Here is a 21,162-nt window from a genome sequence, read left to right as displayed (position 1 = left end):
CAATCTCCCTCTCCCTCTCTGATCTAAATCAGCTGATTTATACACATCGAACTGCTGTTAAAGCCACAAGAGCAGACTGCAGTCATTTTTTTCCTGGTCAGTTGACAGTCTTACTAATATAAGAACATAAGAAGAGCCATGCTGGATGAGACCCAGGGTCCATCTAGTCCAGCATTCTGTTCACACAGTGGCCAACCAGCTGTTGACTGGGAACCCATAAGCAGCACATGAGCACAACAGCGCCCTCCCACCCATGTTCCCCAGCAACTGGTGTACATAGGCTCACTGCCTCTGGTACTGGAGGTAGCACATAGCCATCAAGACTAGTAGCCATTGATAGCCTTCTCCTCCAGGAATTTGTCCAACCCCCTTTTAAAGCCATCCAAATTGGTGGCCATCACTACATCCTGTGGTCGCGAATTCCATAGTTTAACTATGCGCTGTGTGAAGAAGTACTGTGTGACAAACCCTCTGTGTAATGTGTGAAATGATTGTGGCACTGGTTTGTTTTTTGTTTTTTTTAGATCTTTTGGCTTGTGTGGATCTTAATAATTTCCATGAAGATCTGGTAATCTAGCTGTCCATAAACAGGGATGTGCCTGGTATAAAAGCTTGGTAGGATCTGTCAGCTGAAAGCTGCTTCCCTGCATGAATCTAGGATCTCTGATTCCCCAGAGAGAGCCTATGCATGTACAAGTTATATGTGGTGGGCTTTGTTCAGAGCTTTGGATGAAGGTTTGGAGGTCAGGGGGTGAGCTAGCAGGCACAATCGTGTCATTGTCCACACAGCCTGTTCCATGCTTTCACATTCATGGATACATTACACTATGAGGATGAACAGGTACAAGCCTCTCTCCCCTTCCCTCCTTCCTGCATAAGGGGAGAAAGTTTAATGCTTCCAATCACAGTATAGAAACAACAACAACATAGTCTCCTCATACATCCGAACAGAGGAAACTGGTGGGTTCTAAACACAGTTGAAAAAAATCAGGATCAAACCATGGTTACAGCTCTAGCAGTGTTAGAAACACAGATTCCTGTTTTCGGATGTAATGGGAAACTGTGGCTTGTCCTAAACTGGGACATTTGTCCCAGTTCAGACATCACAACAAACCATGGTTTTGGTCATGAGGTGCAAACCTCTTGCTCTCCCCTTCCCATCCATCCTTTTTCATGCACATGGGGAGAAACTTTAAAGCTTCCAGTCACAGCTTTGAATAAACCATGGTTTCCTCTTGCATCCAAATTCAGGTGACTGTGATTTGTTCTAAATACAGTTTGTTCTAACAAACTAGGATCAGACCATGGCTCCAGTGTTAGAACTACAGCTTCCTATTTTAGGATGTAATGGGTACCATGGTTTGTTCAGAGCCACAACTGAAAACTTTCAACTTCCTCCCCTTGTGCATGAAAGAGGAGGGAGAGGAGAGGAAAAGCATGAGCCTAAAGTGCCTGCTTGTCCTCAGCCCAACAAAACATTGTTCTGATGTCTGAACTGCGTCAAATGTTACAGTTTAGAACAAACCACAGTTTGACTGATAAATGTCTGATAAGGGTTACTGGTGCTTGTAAAGGAGTAATCACAAGAAGCCTGAAACGTAGAAGGTGAGGGGGTCTTCCCCACCTTCCATAAGTGTCACCCTAGTCTTGGAGTTATCCATTGTCACCAAAATGTAATGGTGTTAGCTGGACATCTTGTGACCCTCCAAGCTGAATGCACCTCCATGTACTGCAGCCTTCAAGGCTTTTCAGAACCTCCATGTTTTTGTAGGCCCAACCAGGAGGTCTGTTGAGCCTCCTCAATACATAGCTGGTGAGCAGTGTTCATCTTTGTGGGGCACAAGTCTGTTGTGAGCTGCCCTCCATTGATACAAGAATTCATCGATCTGGGATACATATGAGTTGAGAAAATACGGTGTGCGCGCAAAGTGCACTGCATTAATCAAACCATGGAAATGATTTGTTTCGACTCTCCGTGTCTCATTCCTAGTTGAGGCGTTTGTTTCACAAGATTTAGTAAAGAATAAGGCTTCTCAGAACCCTCAAAAGAGCCCTTAGGATCTGTACACAGAGCTGAAATATACTTCCTACTATCTGAAGGGGGAAAAAATCATTCTTTATTTTTATGGGTAATTGGTTAAAATAATGTCATTGGAGCATCCATGGGGATGAGGCAAAGAGGTTTTGCCAGGCTGTTCATTTTCCACCGACTTCAGAAGAAAACAGCATGAGGGCCATGCGAACCTTGTGAAGGAGACAGCGCTAGAGGCAGCATCAAGTGTTGGGGAAAGCTTTATAAACCCAGTTGTTTCTGGAGATTGTGGTCCCATTGTCCTACTGTTGTGCTTGCAAACCAGTAGTTTTCTTAACAGAAAGAAAGACTTTGGAAATGGGTTATTTGGTAGTTTTAAGCAAGCTACTGTTTTTCACTCTTAGTCACTTCCCAAGCCCTACCTCTGTGTCGGGGGGGTTATTATACTGGACTACCTTGCAGGGCTGTTGAAAACATTACTGAGGTCATGGATGTAAAATGCTTTGAAGTTTTGGAATGCAGTATATAAACACGAAGCATTATTCACATGAAAGCATTCTTAGTCAACTTAGGGTGCAGTCCTATGCATGTTTAGACAGAAAAAAAGACCTACAACTCCCAGCATTCCCCAGCCAGGACTTTTTTCTGTCTAAACATGCATAGGATTGCGCCCTTAGTCAATATTTGTGTCAATTCGTTGATTAATCCATTCAATGCATATACATATGCATGTAAGAAAAGCATGAGTTCAAAAGAAAACACGCACTTAGTAAGCATAGCTGTGCTTGCTGGGAATGATAGGGGGTGTAGTTTATCACCTGAAGGGACCAGGTTGGGGAAGGCTGAGCTGAAGGAAGAAGAATCTTGGACTCGATGGTCTTATAGGCCCCTTCCAACCATGCTATTCTATGGTTCTATGAATCATTGCTATCATTACTATGGTCTGTCATTTGGGGAAGCACTGGGTTCTATCCAATGTTATTCTAACTTTAGTCACATTTATTTCAATGGGTCTACTCTAAGTAACCAACATTGGATTGAGCCCCTTGATGCCATCTTTTGTGGAAAGGTGGGACACAAACAACTAAATATTAAATAAAGCAATCCTATTTCCATCTGTTGACTTCACATACTCTTGTCTGATGATTATTTGTTCACAACTGCTTCTTAACATGCTTTTCAGTGCCCAACGACTACCAAAGCAACATTTGGAGTCCACATTAAAGTTGTAGGAGACTGGACAGGTATGTGAAAATCATGCTCATTGTATGTGAAAAAATTATGCTCACTTTGTGTGACTGGAAAAAATCATGCTGAAAAATCACCATGCGTGAAAAAATCACCATATGTGAAAAAATCACCACACTTGAAAAAAAAATCATGCCTGGAAAAAAAATCACGCCTAAAAAAAATCACACTCATTGTATATGATTGGGCAGGTATGTGAAAATCACGCTGATTTGTTTCCACTCCTGATTTGACTTGAAACCAGGTTTCCGAGGTGGCATCCATTTACCCCAGGGGTGCAGGACCTCAGGCTGGGGCCAAATCCAACCCTCTTGGGGTCCCAATCTGGCTCTCCGGGGCTCCCCAGATCACCATGCCCTTTCCCTTGACCCCACACTCCCTCCCTCAACCACTGTTCATTGGGTGGTTTCCTGGCTTTCCCTTTTGTCTTTGGCCCCAGCCACCAACAGAACACGGCCTCTGAAGGTTTCTCAGAAATGGAATTCAGCCCTGGGTTTTTTCATTCCTGATCTACATGCAGTTTCAAGTCATCTGTTCTCCAAAGCACAGTTACTATTTCCCCTCCCTTCCCCTAGCAATTTTTATTCCTGTATGGTTGTGCTCATGACTTTATTGGGCTGTGTGCTTGTAGACGATGCCTTATTTTTAGTCCAGACAAATTGTTCTGTTTGTCATGTTAATTATTAGTAATGTGTCCAGGTGTTGGTTTTTTTAAAAAGTATTTTTTTTAATATTCTCTGCAGTAACCTACTTGCCTTTGGGCCATATGTGGTGGCTGTGGTAGAAATGCTGAAAATGTGCAGTGGCTAGATAAGGGGATTTTTAATACCATCCGTTTGGTCAGCTTCCAGGTTAGTTAACACCTATGTCATGCTGAGATTACTGAGGCGCTTTCATGTTCCGATATGCTTCCCTTGGGCTGTGAGAACATCCCCACAGCCTACTGGGGTCCTCTGGGATTCCACTGAGAAGAGATTTCTAATTTTATTTTTGGCTTAGAAGGCCAGATATTGATGAGCACATCGAATAAAACCAGCTGAAAATTCAGGCAGGGGATAGGGGAGGAGGGGCACACTGAAAACGTATATAATTGGAAGCTAGAGAATATGACTGGCTGGTTATGATGGTATGTGTGTGTTTGTGTGTGTGTGTCTGTGATAACTGATACGCTAGTGCCCTGTTTATTATTTATAGTGCTTAATGCTTATAGTGCGAGGCGCAATTCATGTGTCACGGGACCAGTGTAATGCAAACAGACAGATACACATGGGCTGAGGAAAAACAAGGGATTTGACAAAGAATTTGCTGCATTCACCTAGTGCTGGCCCCAGGTTTTTGAGGACACTTGGGCAAGAGACCCTCCATGGCCCCCCTCCTTCAGTGAATATACTTTCTCACTGCCATTGTCTAAGGCCCCAGGCCTGAACCAAGCTATCAGTAGTTTTAGAGGGGTTTAAATGACCTATAATGCTCTCTGGCTTTGGTCATTTGGCTGCTGTTTTCCCTAACAGGCCTCTTGATTTACCAGGATGAGTCAAAGGACGATAGTGCGGCCTCAGCACATTCCATACTAACAAGCTGGAGTGTCTTATCAAGATGTGCCTGGGAAGTGAGGCTTGTTTGCCTTAAAGCTGCAGGTGTCTGTGCTGGAAAAGTTCTGATTGTTTCCCTTCTGAACAAGCACTGTTAGTCTATGCTGGAAGTGAACGATAATTAACACTTGCTGCTGTCATGCTGCCTCACTGCTAACATGTATGGTAGAAAACCCATTTTACCCCATGGCTCTGTGTTCAGAGAAGCTGTCTGATCCAGCCATTGGGTACGCCTGTGTGCTGATTGTACTCAATAAAGTACTCCTTGTAAGTAAACCTGGATCTGATTTATCACTATCTTGGCACCTCTAAATTAAGAGTTCGAAGCCTACTGCAGGGACAATACACATTGTCATCAGCTGCTATTGCTCCTCATCCTCTTCCTCATCATTGCCACCACTTTCTTGCTTGACAGGCAGAGAGATGGTGAGCAAGTAGGCAATAGCATCTCCTGCTCCTCCTTACCACCACCACCATTGTCTGGACCAAAGCAAGAGGCAGGTGAAGAATAGGGATGTCAGAGAATTTTGCCACGAATCTCGGGGAGGCCGAATGCCAGCGCATTCGGCCCCCCGAAATTGGTGGCGAAACGGTCTGCCTCCCCTGCCCCCCCCCCGGGACGGGACTTACCTTGGGTGAATCCTGCCGCCACCGCCATTTCCAGTAAAAAAAAAAAAACACCAAAAAAACGTGATAGGCTACATAAAGATTTACGTAGCCTATCACGGCTAGATTTTAAAAAAATACCGTGATAGGCTACGTAAATCTTTACGTAGCCTATCATGGCTGAGTAAAAAAACAAACAAACCCCGTGTACGCAAATGGCGGCGCCCATGGGCGCCGCCGTTTTCGTTCCTTATTTTGGCACATCTAGTCTATGTAAACATTTACGTAGACTACGGCGAAAATATGGGGAAAGCAAATAGCATAGTGTCTACGCTATTTGCGTTCCCCTTATTTTCGCTGTAGTCTATGTAAATGTTTACATAGACTAGATGTGCCAAAATAAGGAAAGCAAATGGCAGCGCCCATGGGCGCCGCCATTTGCATACGCGCGGTGTTTTGTTTTGTTTTTTTAACTCAGCTGTGATAGGCTACGTAAACATTTATGTAGCCTATCACGGCTGACTGCAGGGACGCAAACGGCGGCTATGGCCGCTGCCATTTGCAGACCCGGCCGGCCAGGATTTGCGGCGGGAGGGATGGGGCGCCTCCCCCCCAGCCAGAATTTCAGGGGGGAGGGACGGGACACCTCCCCCCCGGCCAGAATTTTGGGGGGGAGGGACGGGACGCCTCCCCCGCCAGCCAGAATTTCAGGGGGACGGACAGAGCGCCTCCCCCCCACCGCGAATCAAATTTCGTAAAAGGTAAGTGACTTTCGTACATCCCTAGGAAGAAGCAGGTTGCCATGATGAAGAGGAGGAGCAACTCCAGGGGTCTCTTGTCAGTGGGCCCCTGGTGAGCTGCGGTCCCTCAGCAGTTGCCCTACCATGCCTGCCTTTTATGCTGGCAGTAACCTGAGGAGAAATGGTTTCATGATATGGCTCCTCCCCAAATCTTATTTCTCCAAAGCATTTTGCTGATTCTTCAGCATGTTTACTTGTGAGTAAACTCCCTCTGAAATCAGTGGGGCTTACGTTTTTATAAACACACACATGATTGCACTGTTAATCTTTGATTCTTCCATCTTGTCCCCCTCACGCCCATGCCCACCCCAAAACTGGCACGGGATGTCTTGAAATTGTGTGGGTCTGCTTTTGATTTAATCATCTTTGAGTTTGTGCAAGACATTCTCGCAAAACAGGGGAAAGAAACAGGGGAAAGAAATCCAATTATTTTTCTAATCGTTCAAGTTTAAAAATAGGGTTGCTGGAATGGCACACTACAACTTTTTATTTTTAACAATCTTGCTTCAATCACTGCTCTTTCTTTTGAGAAGTATTTAACACTGCAATTCCTGAATAAAATGAGGTACTGGAGGAACAATCCACCCACTCTATAAAAGTGTGCGTTTTTTTTCTGTAGATATTCAGAGGCAGTCCAGTGAGTGGCAAATGTAGCAGCCGTTTTTATGTCAGCAGCCATTTTCAATTTCCTAGAATTTATGAAGCACCTGAAAACAGGGCTTTCTAGGAAAAACAAAATGGCAGCTGTTCTGACTTTCTTTTCTCACTCCCTCCCCCACAACTTTGCCTTTCCCCTGAAATACAGCTGAAACAAAACAGCCAATTTCAAGGTGGGTAAAACGGCTGAGAAGTGGTATTTTGTCAATTCAGCACAGCCCAAACACAACCCAACACGCACACAGATGCACACACAAAATCCTTCTCTCATGGTCACTTCCCACATCACTTTAATGAGATATGCACATAGGGTCAACTTGATCAATTTGTTCCTTTCCTCATCAGCCCTACCTCCTGATGTGGTCAGTGTCAGGGTGGAAACTGAGCCCATAGAACCCCAGAGCAGTTCTGATTCTGAGGAGGAACAGCAATCCGTGGGAGAGGAGCCCGCTCATCCCTCACAGGCACAGCAGCTGGCAGAGATTCGTCCTGCCAGCATTCCTGAGATAGATAGTGACCCTGGCAGTGAGAGAGTGTGGGAGGGGGGCTTGCTAGATGCTCGACACAGACGCAGGGAGAGACGAGCGATGGAGGGCGCAGAAAGGAGGCGTAGCGCCCGTTCGGCACGCAAGCAACGGTCGCGTCCCATGGACCCAAGGGAAAGAGGGAGGAACTCTCCCTAGCCCATAAGTTCAGGGTCTGCAAGTGATTCTCCTTCAAACAGGGACCAACTGCCTAACCCGGAGCATAGGCTACTCTGCTGTTCATTGCTTAGTCGCTGGTGATTAGCAACTGAAAGAGTCATTAAGCTGTAAAAGGATTAAAGCCTTGAAAAGAATTATTTTTTCTGTGTCTTGAGTTGGCTATTGGAGTAGACTGAAAGAGGCCACTAGGGCGCTCCTGACAGCCAGTATGTTGGGAAAGAATAATGTGTTAAGGGCAGCCTCGCAGGACTGGAGTCCCCATTAGCTGCGGGGCAGCATGGGAGCTGGCTAAGGAGAAGTGATTTTCTACTAGGCCACCTCAGGAATGTATGAATTGAGGTACAATTAGAGATGCCACCCCGTTTTCAAGCTCTGCCCTGAAGAAATCTCTTCTTAATATAACCCAGCCCTCCACAATCCACATTTCTCCATCTGCACGTTGTGCAGGTGTATTTGAAACAAGCAAACCAACCAACGGCTCATGAGCCGTGTCTGCTGACCCACACGTGCACAGGTATCATTTAATATTTCATCACTTTGGGACAGGGGTGTTGAACCTCCAAATTCAATTTCAAAGACGCTCTTGAGAGCCACATTCCAGCGGTGGCTGGGGCTGAAAGTAAAGGAGGTAGGGCCATGTGCAAAGGGGATGGGCCCCAAATGCCAGCATCTTTTATCTTGAAGTTCCTACTTCCAGTAAAAAAGTCTTAGAGGCATTTCAACATTTTAGAATGGGGGGGAAACACACACAAAAGCCAGAAAACCGCAAAATGGTTGGCGCTCAAGGGGAAGGGATGGGAGCAGGGGAAGGGGCATAGCCATTACCATCTTGGGAATGCTGGAATGCCAGATTGGGACATCTGGGCCCCAGGTTCAACACCCTGCTCTTTGAAGTTCAGAACATGGGAAGCTACCTTATACTGAGTTAAATCATTGGTCCATCTGGCTCAGTATTGCCTACACTGACTTGGCAGCAGTTCCACAAGGCTTCAGACAGGGGTCTTTCTTAGTCCTACCTGGAGGTGCCGGCGATTGAACCTGGGACCTTTTGCATGCAAGGCAGGTGCTCTGCCACTGAGCTACGGCCCTTCCCATTTCTCCTTGAACACCTGCAGCCAGTTATACGGATTGCCTCCAGTGAGGTGAGGTGATACGAAACCTCTGCCTTGTGGCAATCTCTGATGACTATTCTCATATGCCCAGTCAACACTCAATATGGCAGCCATTGAGCGATGAGCATGCACGTGTGAACTTGCCCTGGAGTACCCTGGAAACCCTTGTTCAGGTAGACCCAAGGGATACAACGAGGAATGTACAGACTGTGCAAAATCCATTCCATCTGTGTTTTGCAAATTGTCAGGTGCCTTTCATTCCGTTGCCCACCCATCGACGGAATCTGTTTCTTTTGCTTCTGAATTTGCAGAAATTTGGATTTGCACAAATGTGCATTTGCGCAGATATGCATATGCAAAAATGCCCAAATCACCTGAAATGCGCATTTTCACACTTTAGCCTATGGGGGAAATGTGCATTTTGGCCAGTTTTTTTTTTTTTTAAATTGCGTATTTTTCCATGACAAAATTTGCACAACATTTGAGAAAGTTGGAAAAACTGTCCACGAGTCCACAGAATCCACCTGACAGGGGAAAAGCCACTCTGCTGTGTAATCCGTGGGTCATATTTATAAAAATCTGAACTCATTTGGTTCTGTTCCAGATTTCTCCAGCATTCCTAGATACAACCTTGGAACATGGATCTTTGTAGAGCTGTGGTCAGGCTTATTGGGCACATGGAAAGCATCCTCATGAATAGCTTTACATTTAGCATCTTGGCATTTGCAGTTAAATGTTAATTTGTTAGTTTTTATGTGCTCTGTGACTGCACAGGTTTGCCAAGAATTGTCGACACCTTCTTATGGATAAGTTAAGATGGGCCCAGCCTATCTTAAGGAGCGCCTCCAGCAGCACCAGACAGGCCGCTTAACAAGATCAGCCTCGGATGGCCTTCTCTCTGTCCCATCAGCCAGGACAGCTAGACTGGTGGGGACGAGGGAGAGGGCCTTTTCTGTGGTGGCCCCCACTCTGTGGAACTCCCTCCCTAGGGAACTCTGTCATGCCCCCTCTTTAATGAGCTTCCGTCATGCATTAAAAACATGGTTGTCCAGGCAGGCATTTGGGGTGGGTTAGGGTATTTTAGAAAATGTTTTTATTGTAGAATTTTATTGTTTTAAACTGTTTTATTGTATGTTGTACATCGCCCAGAGTGGCTGGGTGACCAGCCAGATGGGTGATTAATAAATTTAATAATAATAATAATAATAATAATAAGAAGAAGTTGCGCTTGTTTCCCCCCTTCCAACCTGAAAAGTTTAGCTTCGGTATATTTTTGTAGACTTTGCATGACCACTTTCTTGGTTTGCGGTTCCACTTCTTCATTTGTTTTGCTTCCCTTTGTTGCACCCTTCAGCACTGTGGTTTGTTTTAAGGCTGACATTCTAGATAGACCCTTTTGAAGAGAGCTGAGACCAGAGGGCACATCTCTGCTATCCAAGAACACAACAGCAAGAAAAACAAACCAATAACATCAACATCACAGTAGTGAATCAGAGCAACGCCCCCCCCTTCCTCTCTTTCTTTCTAAATATATTTCATGCTTTCATTAAATAGAAAGAACTAAATCTGTGGATGATATTGCAAACAGCAGCACAGTTTGCCACTGTAGAAAGTTACGGTTGTTGAAACTATGGATGTACGAGAATTTTGTTCCTGTTCGCTAATCGTGTGAACCTGTCCTGTTCGCAACCCTGAACTCGACAGCGACTGGGAGCATCATTCTTGGGAATTTTTCACTATTTCCCAAGCTTGCGTTCATGTCCAAGTATGCACTTCTGAAAATATGCATTTCCTCCCGCAAACCACATTTTCACGCTCCACTCTGTAGGAAGAAATGTGCATTTGGGGGGTGTGCTTGGAAAAGGGTGCCTTTTTCATGTTAAAAAATCGATGTTTTTCCCGTTCAGAAAAAGAGAAGAAGAGATTCTTGTGTTAGGGAGTGAGAATGAGGTGGGCCAAGCATTAAGGAGGAAAACAGAGAACCTTGACAAACTCGAATATCACTTGTTCTCCCATCCCTTGTTGAACACCAGATAATTAGGGTGAACACTGCAGTCTAAAAGAGGCCACATCTACACATCTACTGCTACTTCCATGGGGACAGTAACCAGTGGATGGAACTTTCTCCTGGATTCCTGCCCTTCTGTGTAGGATTAGGCCTGGAAGCACACTGCTGTCAGGAGCGCCCTTGCTGCCTTCTGAAATCTTCAAGTAGCCAGAATCAACACGGAGACGATAGGGCTCTTTTTCAAGGCTTTATTTCCATTCAACCTAATGACGCTTACAGATGCTAATTGCCTGAGCCTAAGAGAGCTGTCTACCAGGCGTTTCTAGCCTTAGTGGATCAGTTGGTGTCGGTTTGGAAGGAAAAGGCGGGAAGACTCTGAATTTAAGGGCTAGGAGGCAGAAGTCCACTTCTTTCCCGTGGGGCATCAGGGCGCAGCTGTTGATGTCGCGCCAAGCGGGCTGAGCGCCTCCTCTTGGCACCTGCCATCTCCCGCTTGTCCCTGCGCCGGCGCCTAGCATCCCGAAGCTCCATTTGTCCCTCCCCCTGCCTGCCAGGGTCGCTACGACTCTCAGGAATGTGATCAGGGAGGGGCTCTCCCTCTGGCGGCGCCTCCGAACAGCATGTGGATTCCTCTCCCACGGTTTCTATCTCTTCCTCAGAATCAGAACTGCGTTGGGGCTCTATGGGCTCCGATCCAACCCTGACATCTGCCACCTCCTGGGGCCCTTCACAGCTTGCAATAATTTAGTGATAAAAAGTAGGACCAGCACACCGAACAAGGCATCGTCCTGACAAGCCCAAGGGATATGATTAGAGGAGCTGAAGAGCTGAAGTGTGTAATCGATAGTGACCACAGTTTGACGGCATTGGGTCTGAGCTGCTGGGGGAGCAGAAGGAGGAGGGAACAAAATAAGGCTGTGGCTTCTGAGTGGGGAGAGTGACAATTCCTGCTAATTAGCTAACCTAAATTAATTGCTGGTGAATTGGTTGTTGTTTTTAAACATCTAATGAATGGTGGTAAACACATCCAAGTCAAGCAATTACCCCCTTCATACCCTGCTCAAACTCCCTTCTGCTACGTTTTCATTTTCTTTCACTGTAAAACCTGGCTGGAGTGTGTGCCACAGAATGAAAAGGACAGAACAAATAACAATATTATTTAATATAGGGGTGCTAAACCTCTTTCATCCTGAGGGCTGAATTCTAGATCGGAGAAGCTCTCAAGGACTGCTTTCCAGTGGCAGTGGGGGCTGTCTTAGGGCACAACCCTGTGCTTGTTTAGACAGGAAAAAGTCCTACACCTCCCAGCATTCCCTGGCTGGGGAATGCTGGGAGATGCAGGACTTTTTCCTGTCTAAACATACATAGGATTTCACTCTTAAAAGCTCTTACTACCAATAAGGGCTCTGGATAGGGGCGAAAGCTCCTTCCTTGTTCTCCTCGACCGTTGACCACGGTATCCTCCTGGACTGCCTGGAGGGGCTGAGCGTTGGAGACACTGTATTGCGGTGGTTCCAGTCCCTCCTCTCCGGCAGGTACCAGAGGGTAGCACTGGGAGGGGAGGTTTTGGACCCGTGGCCATTCACTTGTGGGGTGCCACAGGGTTCCACCCTCTCCCCGATACTATTTAACATCTATGTGAAGCCGCTGGGGGCTATCATCAGGAGGTTTGAGGTGTGGTGTCATCAAAATGCGGATAACACGCAGCTCTACCTCTCGTTCAAATCTTCACCAAGGTTGGCCATAGAATCCCTGTCCAAATGTCTGGAGATGGTGAGTGGCTGGATGGGGAGGAATAAGCTGAAGCTGAGCCCTGACAAGACCGAGGTACTTTTGGTGGGAGACAAGAGGAGGCTGGGGGATGTTGTCCTGGTGTTGAATGGGGTACAGGCTCTGGCGGCGCCTCCGAACAGCACGCGGATTCCTCTCCCACGGTTTCTCTCTCTTCCTCAGAATCAGAACTGCTTTGGGGCTCTATGGGCTCTGACCCAACCCTGACATCTGCCACCTCCTGGGGCCCTTGAAAGACCAGGTCCGCAGCCTGGGGGTCATGTTGGACTCCCAGCTGTCCATGGAGGCTCAGGTGTCAGCTGTGAGCCGGACAGCGCTGTATCAACTCCATCGGTTACAGCGGCTGCGCCCCTTCCTTCCCGACTATCTGCTCCCATCGGTAGTACATGCCCTGGTCTCCTCTCGCTTAGACTACTGTAATGCGCTCTACGTGGGGTTACCCTTGAAGACAGTTCGGAAGCTGCAGCTGGTACAGAACGCGGCGGCTTGCCTGATTAAAGGCAGCCGCCGGCGAGATCACATCACTCCAGTGCTGAAGGAGTTGCACTGGTTACCAGTTGTTTTCCGGGCCAAATTCAAGGTGTTGGTTTTGACCTTTAAAATCCTACACAGTTCCAGCCTAGCCTATCTTAAATAGCACCTCCAGCAACACCAGACAGGCTGCTTAACAAGATCAGCCTCGGATGGCCTTCTCTCTGTCCCATCAGCCAGGACAGCTAGGCTGGTGGGGACGAGGGAGAGGGCCTTTTCTGTGGTGACCCCCACTCTGTGGAACTCCCTCCCTAGGGAACTCCACCATGCCCCCCCTTTAATGAGCTTCCACCATGCATTAAAAACATGGTTATTCACGCAGGCATTTGGGGTGGGTTAGGGTATTTTAGAAAATGTTTTATTGTAGAATTTTATTGTTTTAGACTGTTTTGTTGTATGCTTTGTACATCACCGAGAGTGGCTGGGTGACCAGCCAGATGGGTGATTAATAAATTTAATAAATAAATAAATAAGCCTTAGGAGAGGCATTTCATCCTTTTAGAATGGGGAAAACAACATGCAAAAGCTGGGAGACGACAAAACAATCAGTGGTCAAGGGAAAAGGGGTGGGACCAGGGGAAGAGGGTGTGGCTATCTGGGGAACCCAGGATTTGACACCCCCAGGCAGGCTGAATTTGGCCCATGGTTCTCAGGTTCTGCACTCATTCTTTAAAACGAAATAACACATAAGCAATACAGCATAACGTCTCCAATTTTATGTTACCAAACTTTGGCTGGTACACCAGCCGCAAGCCCTTCTGAGACACCATGATCTTGCCACAAATTACCCGTGGTCTGGCCACATTCAGCCTAGGTTACTGCAGTGCGTTACATGCCCAATGCTGAATCTGAAGACTGTTTGGAAACTTCATCTGGTTCAGAATGCAGTGGCCAAGTTAATTAACTAGGACTTACCAGATGGAACAAATCTCACCCCCGTTTCCATGCATGTTGAAGGGCTGAGCTGAGAGGTCCCCCACAACTTCCAGACTGCAAAGTTGGACAGGGGATTTCAACTGCTTTCAGGGGGATGAGGTGAGGAACACAGGAATCTCCTGAGTCAGACCACGGATCTGTTCAGGCGAGTATTATTGGCACTGACTGGTCTCATGGAAATTCATTCCGGCTTACATTTGTGGGCTGAGCTGTGGGTTTTCCTGAAATCTGTGAACTTTTTGCATATTTTTTTGTGGCTGCCAGAATTTGCACAAATAGAGAGTTGTGCTAATTTCAGCCTCAATTAGTGCACATTGTGGTCGAAATTTGTTTAATTTGTGCAGATTGTGACTGAAATCTGTGTGATTTGTGCAAATTTTGGACAAAATTTGTGTAACAAATTGCAGCCAAAATTGTGCAATTTGCACAAATTACACGAGTTTGCACAAAATACAGCCACAATTTGTGCAAATTAAAAATATGAAAAATCCACAAACTGGCCCTACTTGATGCAGATCAAGTCGGGCTCCGCAATGGGAAGCGGAACAAAGTCTGGGGGGACATACCAAGGGAAGTCCATCAAGCTTTGCCCCCCAAATGGATTCCTCCAACGATCCGTACCGTGGAGGCCTACTCACACATCTGTGCATGCATTGTTGCCCTTTCTCACTACCACTGGGAGCATAAGCACAGCTGGTGGGAACAATCCTGCTCACTCTTCCCTGTGTATTCACTGAACGTATGGATAAATTTCTTGCATACCCATAGGGATTGGATCCCATGCTGGCTATCCACCAACTGAACAGAAACTGCTGGTGGAATGGATCTTCCCTCAGATCTGCTCCAGAGGGTTGGGGGACCTACCAGAGCAGATTTGGGGGGTACATGGGAAACTGAGCAAGGGGAAGTCCCATTGTGTGAGCAGAAGGCAGTACACAAAATGTTGAATTGCTAACAAGCCTCACTGAGACCTGTTTTATTTAGTCGGGGGGGGGGGTATTCAAGATAATTTGCCCATTCACTTTTCTCTCCCTAAAGAGCTTTTGCTGCTTCTCTTGCTCCTGCTCCAAGGAGTTTTCTTTTCTTTTTGTTTGGAGGGTAGGTTTCCCAATTAACAAACAGTTCTCACTGCAGAATGTTTCAGTCTTAGCAAGATGTTAACAGGAAACGGAACCTCCAAAGAGACTGGGTCTTGGGAAAATGCGTTGGGTTTTTCCATGACCTCCCCTGGCAGACTCTCCAAGTTTATGTTAACAGGAAGTTTAATTAGAATAGAATCCAGCTGGGATCTGATTGGTGTGTGCTGCCTTGTTCACTTCAGAGGAACTGTTGGAAAACACATTTACAATGAGACTAAAGGTGTTCCGTGAACAATAGCAGTTAAATAGTAGGCAAGATCCTGATCCCATAATGCTTTTTTTCTTCTTTCTCAGATATGTAATTCCTTACATGTTGTATTTTTCTATCATTTCTTCTATATCTGTCTGTCTATCTGTTTAATCACAGAACAGCAATGTGAAGAGGTTATGTAAGATCAGTCCTCGCGCTCCTGCCTTAAACTATTATAGGGCACTGTAGAGGCCCTATGTTAAGGGTGGGTCAGCTGAATTGTACGCTACCATTATAACCAGAGATTTGGGTGGGAGCAATAGGTTCTATGGCTTGTACATAGAAAATGGCTCAATAGATTGATCTCAAACTTGACAGTGTAGGAGAAGTTGGACTGAGGATGGTCTGTGCCAATTCTGAGGTAGAAAGGCCAAAAAATGTCAGAGAGAGAGAGAGAGAAAGAGCACTTAAAGTTGGATGAGTGCTCACCAACGGTTTGACAGGGTTGTCTGGTGTTTTTTTCCCAAAAGACGTACATGGGGTTTACTGTGTAGTAACATTTCACCATTTGTACAGTGTCTTTTGAAAAACAGTTTGTCATGTTAGGTAAGGGAGAAGGTGAAATAGGTGCTGTGTCCCAGAAGAAGTATAAGGTATTTGTAGGCGGGGGTGGGGGGAAGGGCTTTTTTTTTTTTACCCCATTTTAGCCTATGGAGTTGATAAAGTCAAATCTGCAGGTTGGGAAGGCGGATAGAATAGAGTGTGATTATGACCGGTTTTCAGGATGGGGGGGGGCTTTTACCGTTACCAGGGAGACAGGAGAGATTTGTTTCTGAACAGTGAGTGGCCTGTTTCTTGTACTTGTAACCTGCAATAGTAGCTTCAGCTGCATGATAGCTTTGGGGCGAAATCCTATCGATTGCACCCTTGGTGATCAGAAGCCCCTGAACTTGGAAGCTTCCAATCATCCAATGCAGGATTGGAGGAGTGGTACAGGCCATTTTGGCCTCCCCGTCCTCCTGCACTGCATTTTTCGCTAGATGGGCTTTTTTGCCCATCTAGCAATAGTGCTTCAGAGGGGGTGTGAAGGAGGCTGGAAGGGCTTCAGGACAGTTTGCCTCCTCCCCCCTCTGCCCACGAAAACACCCCCTTTTCCCCCTTTCTGAAGTTTCTTTTCTGACCTCAGAGAGCAGCCGATGCAGTTTTTCCCATGCTGGCTAGGAGGGGGGGCTGGATCTCTGACTCCCTCTTCCAAGGTCAGAGCACTGTCTCTGACCTCAGAAGGGAGAATCCAAACAATCCTATGGCCTCTCAGATGATGTCTAGGGGCCGTAAGATTGCTCCCTTAGTTGCATAGATCCTATGTGTCTACTCTAGTGAAGTGACAAATCTGGATCGACCACTCCGCCACTGGCAGCCTTCCTGCTCCAAGGTAGTGGTGAAGCTTGAATTAACCACAGAGAGAAAACTCCCTGGAAAAGACCCTGATGCTGGGAAAGATCGAAGGCAAAAGGAGAAAGGGACGGCAGAGGATGAGGTGGCTAGATAGCATCACTGATGCCATGAATATGAACTTGAGCGCACTCCGGGAGAGAGCGGAGGACAGGAAGGCCTGGCGTGCTATGGTCCATGGGGTCACGAAGAGTCGGACATGACTTAACGACTGAACAAAGGATACCATACATATGCATATTGTCTAAATAACAAGTCTGTTAAGGGCATGTTCCTTGACAAGTGTAAGTTCCCCACATTTTGGAGCGTGAGTGAACATGGAAAGCCCTTAACAAAACATGTTAAATGGGAAGGGGTTTTTGTTTCTTGAATTATACACAGTGTCTGCAATCCAGAAAGGTGAAACAAAAGGAGGTTTTTAAGAGCACTTTAGGGGTTCAGCCCAGGGAATTTTTTAAACGGATTTAGGATTTGGCCAGGTTTAATACAAAACAAAACAGATAACATTTGTCCTGCCAGGGTTTCCCTTACAAAATCCCAGTAATTCTGTTTAAAGCAGTGATGTGGAATTTCTGGCCCTTGGACCAGATCCTGCCCGAGAGTGGTCCCCATCCAGCCTATCAACTTCTCCCTGGACCCTTCCCCGTCTTCCCCAGGTAGAGAAAATCTCTTATCTCTGATTGGAGATTGGCTTATCAAGATGAAGGGTGGCAGGGGACATCTGTAAATTGTTGATACTTTCCAAGATTGATGCCCTCTGAAAGTGAGGATATAACTTCAATATACTCTTTCATAATGCAATGGTGGTTTTGCCTATTCTGTGAGGCAGCAGCTCCCCAAGGCCTCAGGCACATGCCAGCTAACCTGAGATCACTTTTTAAATGGAGATGCCAGAGACAGAACCAGGAACCCCCTGCATACCTCTATCAATGGACCCCCCACAATTAGAAGATAGCAGGCATGGGGATAAGGGAATCTGAGGGAAGATGGGTTGTGGCAGAGGAGAGAAAGGATCTGGAAGCGTGCACAGGTCTGAATTCATGCAAGCACACAAGCCAGTTCTTGCCCATGTATAACCATTCCCATGCAATACATTTTTTAAATCATTTTGTCCCTTTTAGCTTTAGTACTAGGACTTTTGTTCTGGAAGCTTTTGAGCATCTTTCCCCCAGTAACCAAAAGAGGGGATAAATTGCATAAGAAGCCTTGCAGCTTTATACCTGCAGCTGCAAGCTTATCTCATTCATTGGGAATGGTGCGGGGGGGGGGGGGTTAGGAGGCTTTGTGGCTTATGTTCTAACCCTCTAGGAATGTTTTTGTCTCTCCAAGTGGTTTTCTTCCCCCGCTTCTTAAAGGAAGCAAGGATTATTCATAACATCAAGGGTCCCTTGAAGAGGAGGTGATCACACAGCCATGCTTTTAACCACTGAATGTTAATAAATCAGAAGGTTCCATGATGCTGAATTGAGCCCATTGCTACCGAATACTGCCCCCCACACACACACATATGCATGCATGCACATGCTGTGACTAACCAAGGAAGAAATCTTGAGATTGTGGTGGATAGCTAGACGAATGTGTTGACCCAGTAAACAGCAGCTGTGAAAAAGGTAAATTCCATGTTGGGCATCATCAGTAAAAGAAATAAAAAATAAAATTGCCGATATCATAATGTTCTTATACATTTTTCTGGGCTTCCCTCCCCCAGGTATACCTCAAATATGTGGCTGTTTTTATGTTCCAAGACAGCAGAGTCATAGATTGTCAGATGTGCCGGTGTTTATTGGATCCTGGCTCATTTCAGAACTAGTTTCCTTTTTCAAAGATTCCCAGATACATTTTTTTTAAGTTCAAGTTTTAAAACAATTCTAATACTGATTTTAAATGGTTCTTACTCCTGTATTAGTGTTTTACTAATGTATTGTCGTTAGCTGCTTTTGTAGGATTTATCCTCAAAGGCAGGACATAAAAAGTAATGAATGAAGGAGTGCAAGTCTGTGGTACAAACACATTTTGAATACTGTGTCCAGTTCTGATCACCACTCTTCAGAAAGGATATTGTAGAGCTGAACAAAATGCAGAGAAGGGCAACCAAAATGATCAAAGGGCTAGAACAAGTACTGTTTGAGGAAAGGTTACAACATCCAGGCCTCTGAACATCAGAAGAGCCCTGCTGGATCAGACCAAGGGTCCATCTAGTCCAGCATTCTGTTCACACAGTGGCCAACCAGTTGTCGACCAGGAACCCACAAGCACAACAGCTCCCTCCCACCCATGTTCCCCAGCAACTGGTGTACATAGGCTCACTGCCTCTGGTACTAGAGGTGGCACACCGCCATAAGGACCAGTAGCCATTGATAGCCTTTTCCTCCAGGAATTTGTCCAACCTCCTTTTAAAGCCATCCAAATTGGTGGCCATCATTACATCCTGCGGTAGCGAATTCCATAGTGTAACTATGTGCTGTGTGAGTAAGTCCTCCCTTTTCTCTGTCCTGAATCTCCCCCCAATTAGCTTCATGGGATGACCCTGGAGTTTAGTATTTTGAGAGAGGGAGAAAAATGTCTCCCTGTACACATTCTCCAGACCATCCATAATTCTGTAGGCCTCTATCATGTCTCCCCTTACACTCCTTCTTTCCAAGCTGAACAATCCCAGCTGTTGTAACCTTCTCTCATAGGGAAGATGCTCCAGCCCCTTGATCATTTTAGTTGCCATTTTCTTCCCTTTTTCCAGCTCTACAATATCTTTTTTTAGGTGTGGTGACCAGAACTGTACACAGTATTCCAAGTGTGGTTGCACCATAGATTTATATAGGGGCAGTATGATATCGGCAGTTTTATTCTCAATTCCTTTTCTAATTATGCAAGTAAAAAAAAGGTAAGTCAGGGAAGACATGAGAGAAGTGTACAGAATTTTGCACGGTGTGGAGAAGAGTGGACAGGAAGACATTTTTCTCCCTCTCATAATACTAGAATCCGGGTCATCCGATGAAGCTGATTGGTGGAAGATTCCAGACAGATCAAAGGGTGCACATAGTTAAACTATGGAATTCGCTACCACAAAATGTTGACCGCCAACCTGGATGGCTTTAATAGAGGATTAGACAAATGCATGGGGGAGGATAAGGTTATCAGTGGCTACCAGTAAGCCAGTATCGGAGGCGGTATGCTGGGCAACATGAGTAGAGTTAGGGTGCTATTGCACTCATGTCCTACTTGTGCAGGGCTTACCACAAGCAGCTGGTTGGCCACTGTGGGAACAGAATGCTAGACTAGGGAGGCCTTTGGTCCGGTCCAACACAGCTCTTCCTATGTTCTCAGGTTCTTATGTTCTTGGAGTTCCAGACAGGCGATCCCCTGGTGGGCTGATTTGCGCTTTGTTGGTCACAGCTTGTGAGAGTACAATATGTTGTCCATAACCAAAGGTATTTTCTAATCAACAGGGTTTTCTAAGGGTTCTTTTTGGGGTCTACATTGGAGGAGGAGGAGGAATCACATGAGGAAATGTGTGTTCACCATACTTTAAGGAGGAAGGGAAAGATGTAAAACTTTATTTTGCAGCCTTCACTGGAGTTTAGGAAAGCTCAGTAAAAAATTACTGCTATGACATGGTTGCTGAGTAAGTCACTGGCAAAAGGAACACAGGGTAAAAGTGCACCCAACAAAACTGGTACTGAATTGCATCTTAGGAGTAACTTCTGTGAAAAATTTGAAGTGAGCTGGGCCAACCAGGCCTGGTTGGCATTTTTCTTCTTGTCTGTAGGGATGTACGAATCCCTTACCTTGTTCGGTTCCAGGGATCCGTGGTGGGGGGGAGGCAATCCATCCTTCCCCCCGGAATCCTCCCCAGCTGGCTCCGCTCCATGGCAAGGCTGCGGAGCCGCTGGCCAGGGCCGGCCGCAGACGGAATTCTGGACGCTGCTGGGCTGCTGTGGCTGCAAATGGCGGCCGTCGTAGCGGCCGCCATTTGCGTCCCTGCACTAGGCCATGATAGGCTACGTAAGTATTTACGTAGCCTATGTAATGCAGGCATGCAAATGGCAGCCGCTACAACGGCCGCCATTTGCGGCCGCAGCAGCCCGGCAGCGGCCAGAAGATGAGCTGGAGCTGCTGCTGCCGCATTCGCCGCCGCATCCACTGCCAGGTAGATCCGTCCCGGGGGGGGGGGATTTCGGGGGGTGGCTGCGGGGGCGACCATTCTGCCACAGACTCCGGGGGGCCAGATTCCAAAGAATCCAGCCTCACTGGAGTCCGTGGCAGATTTCTCCAACATCCCTACTTGTCTGTGGGGTTCATACTGTTGAAATCATCCCCACCCACCCTACACCACCTATGCAAAGGGGAGAGAGCAACATGTATCCTTG

At 46.4% G+C, this 21,162-nt stretch overlaps 1 protein-coding gene across 1 annotated transcript in view; it reads left to right on the top strand.

Annotated features, from left to right (window-relative positions):
- Positions 1-21,162, top strand: part of NOX4 (NADPH oxidase 4) — a 159,250-nt gene that overhangs the window by 89,550 nt on the left and 48,538 nt on the right. Inside the window, exon 12 of the mRNA XM_084841607.1 lies at positions 3,216-3,276. Within this exon, the coding sequence (XP_084697733.1) occupies positions 3,216-3,276 (61 nt within the window). The remainder of the gene's footprint in view (positions 1-3,215; positions 3,277-21,162) is intronic.

Source organism: Heloderma suspectum, chromosome 3 (assembly GCF_057233095.1).
Source record: "Heloderma suspectum isolate Gila_16-S chromosome 3, 16-S_ref, whole genome shotgun sequence".
NCBI classification, from domain to species: Eukaryota; Metazoa; Chordata; class Lepidosauria; order Squamata; family Helodermatidae; genus Heloderma; species Heloderma suspectum.
This window is presented reverse-complemented; position numbering and strand designations above follow the sequence as displayed.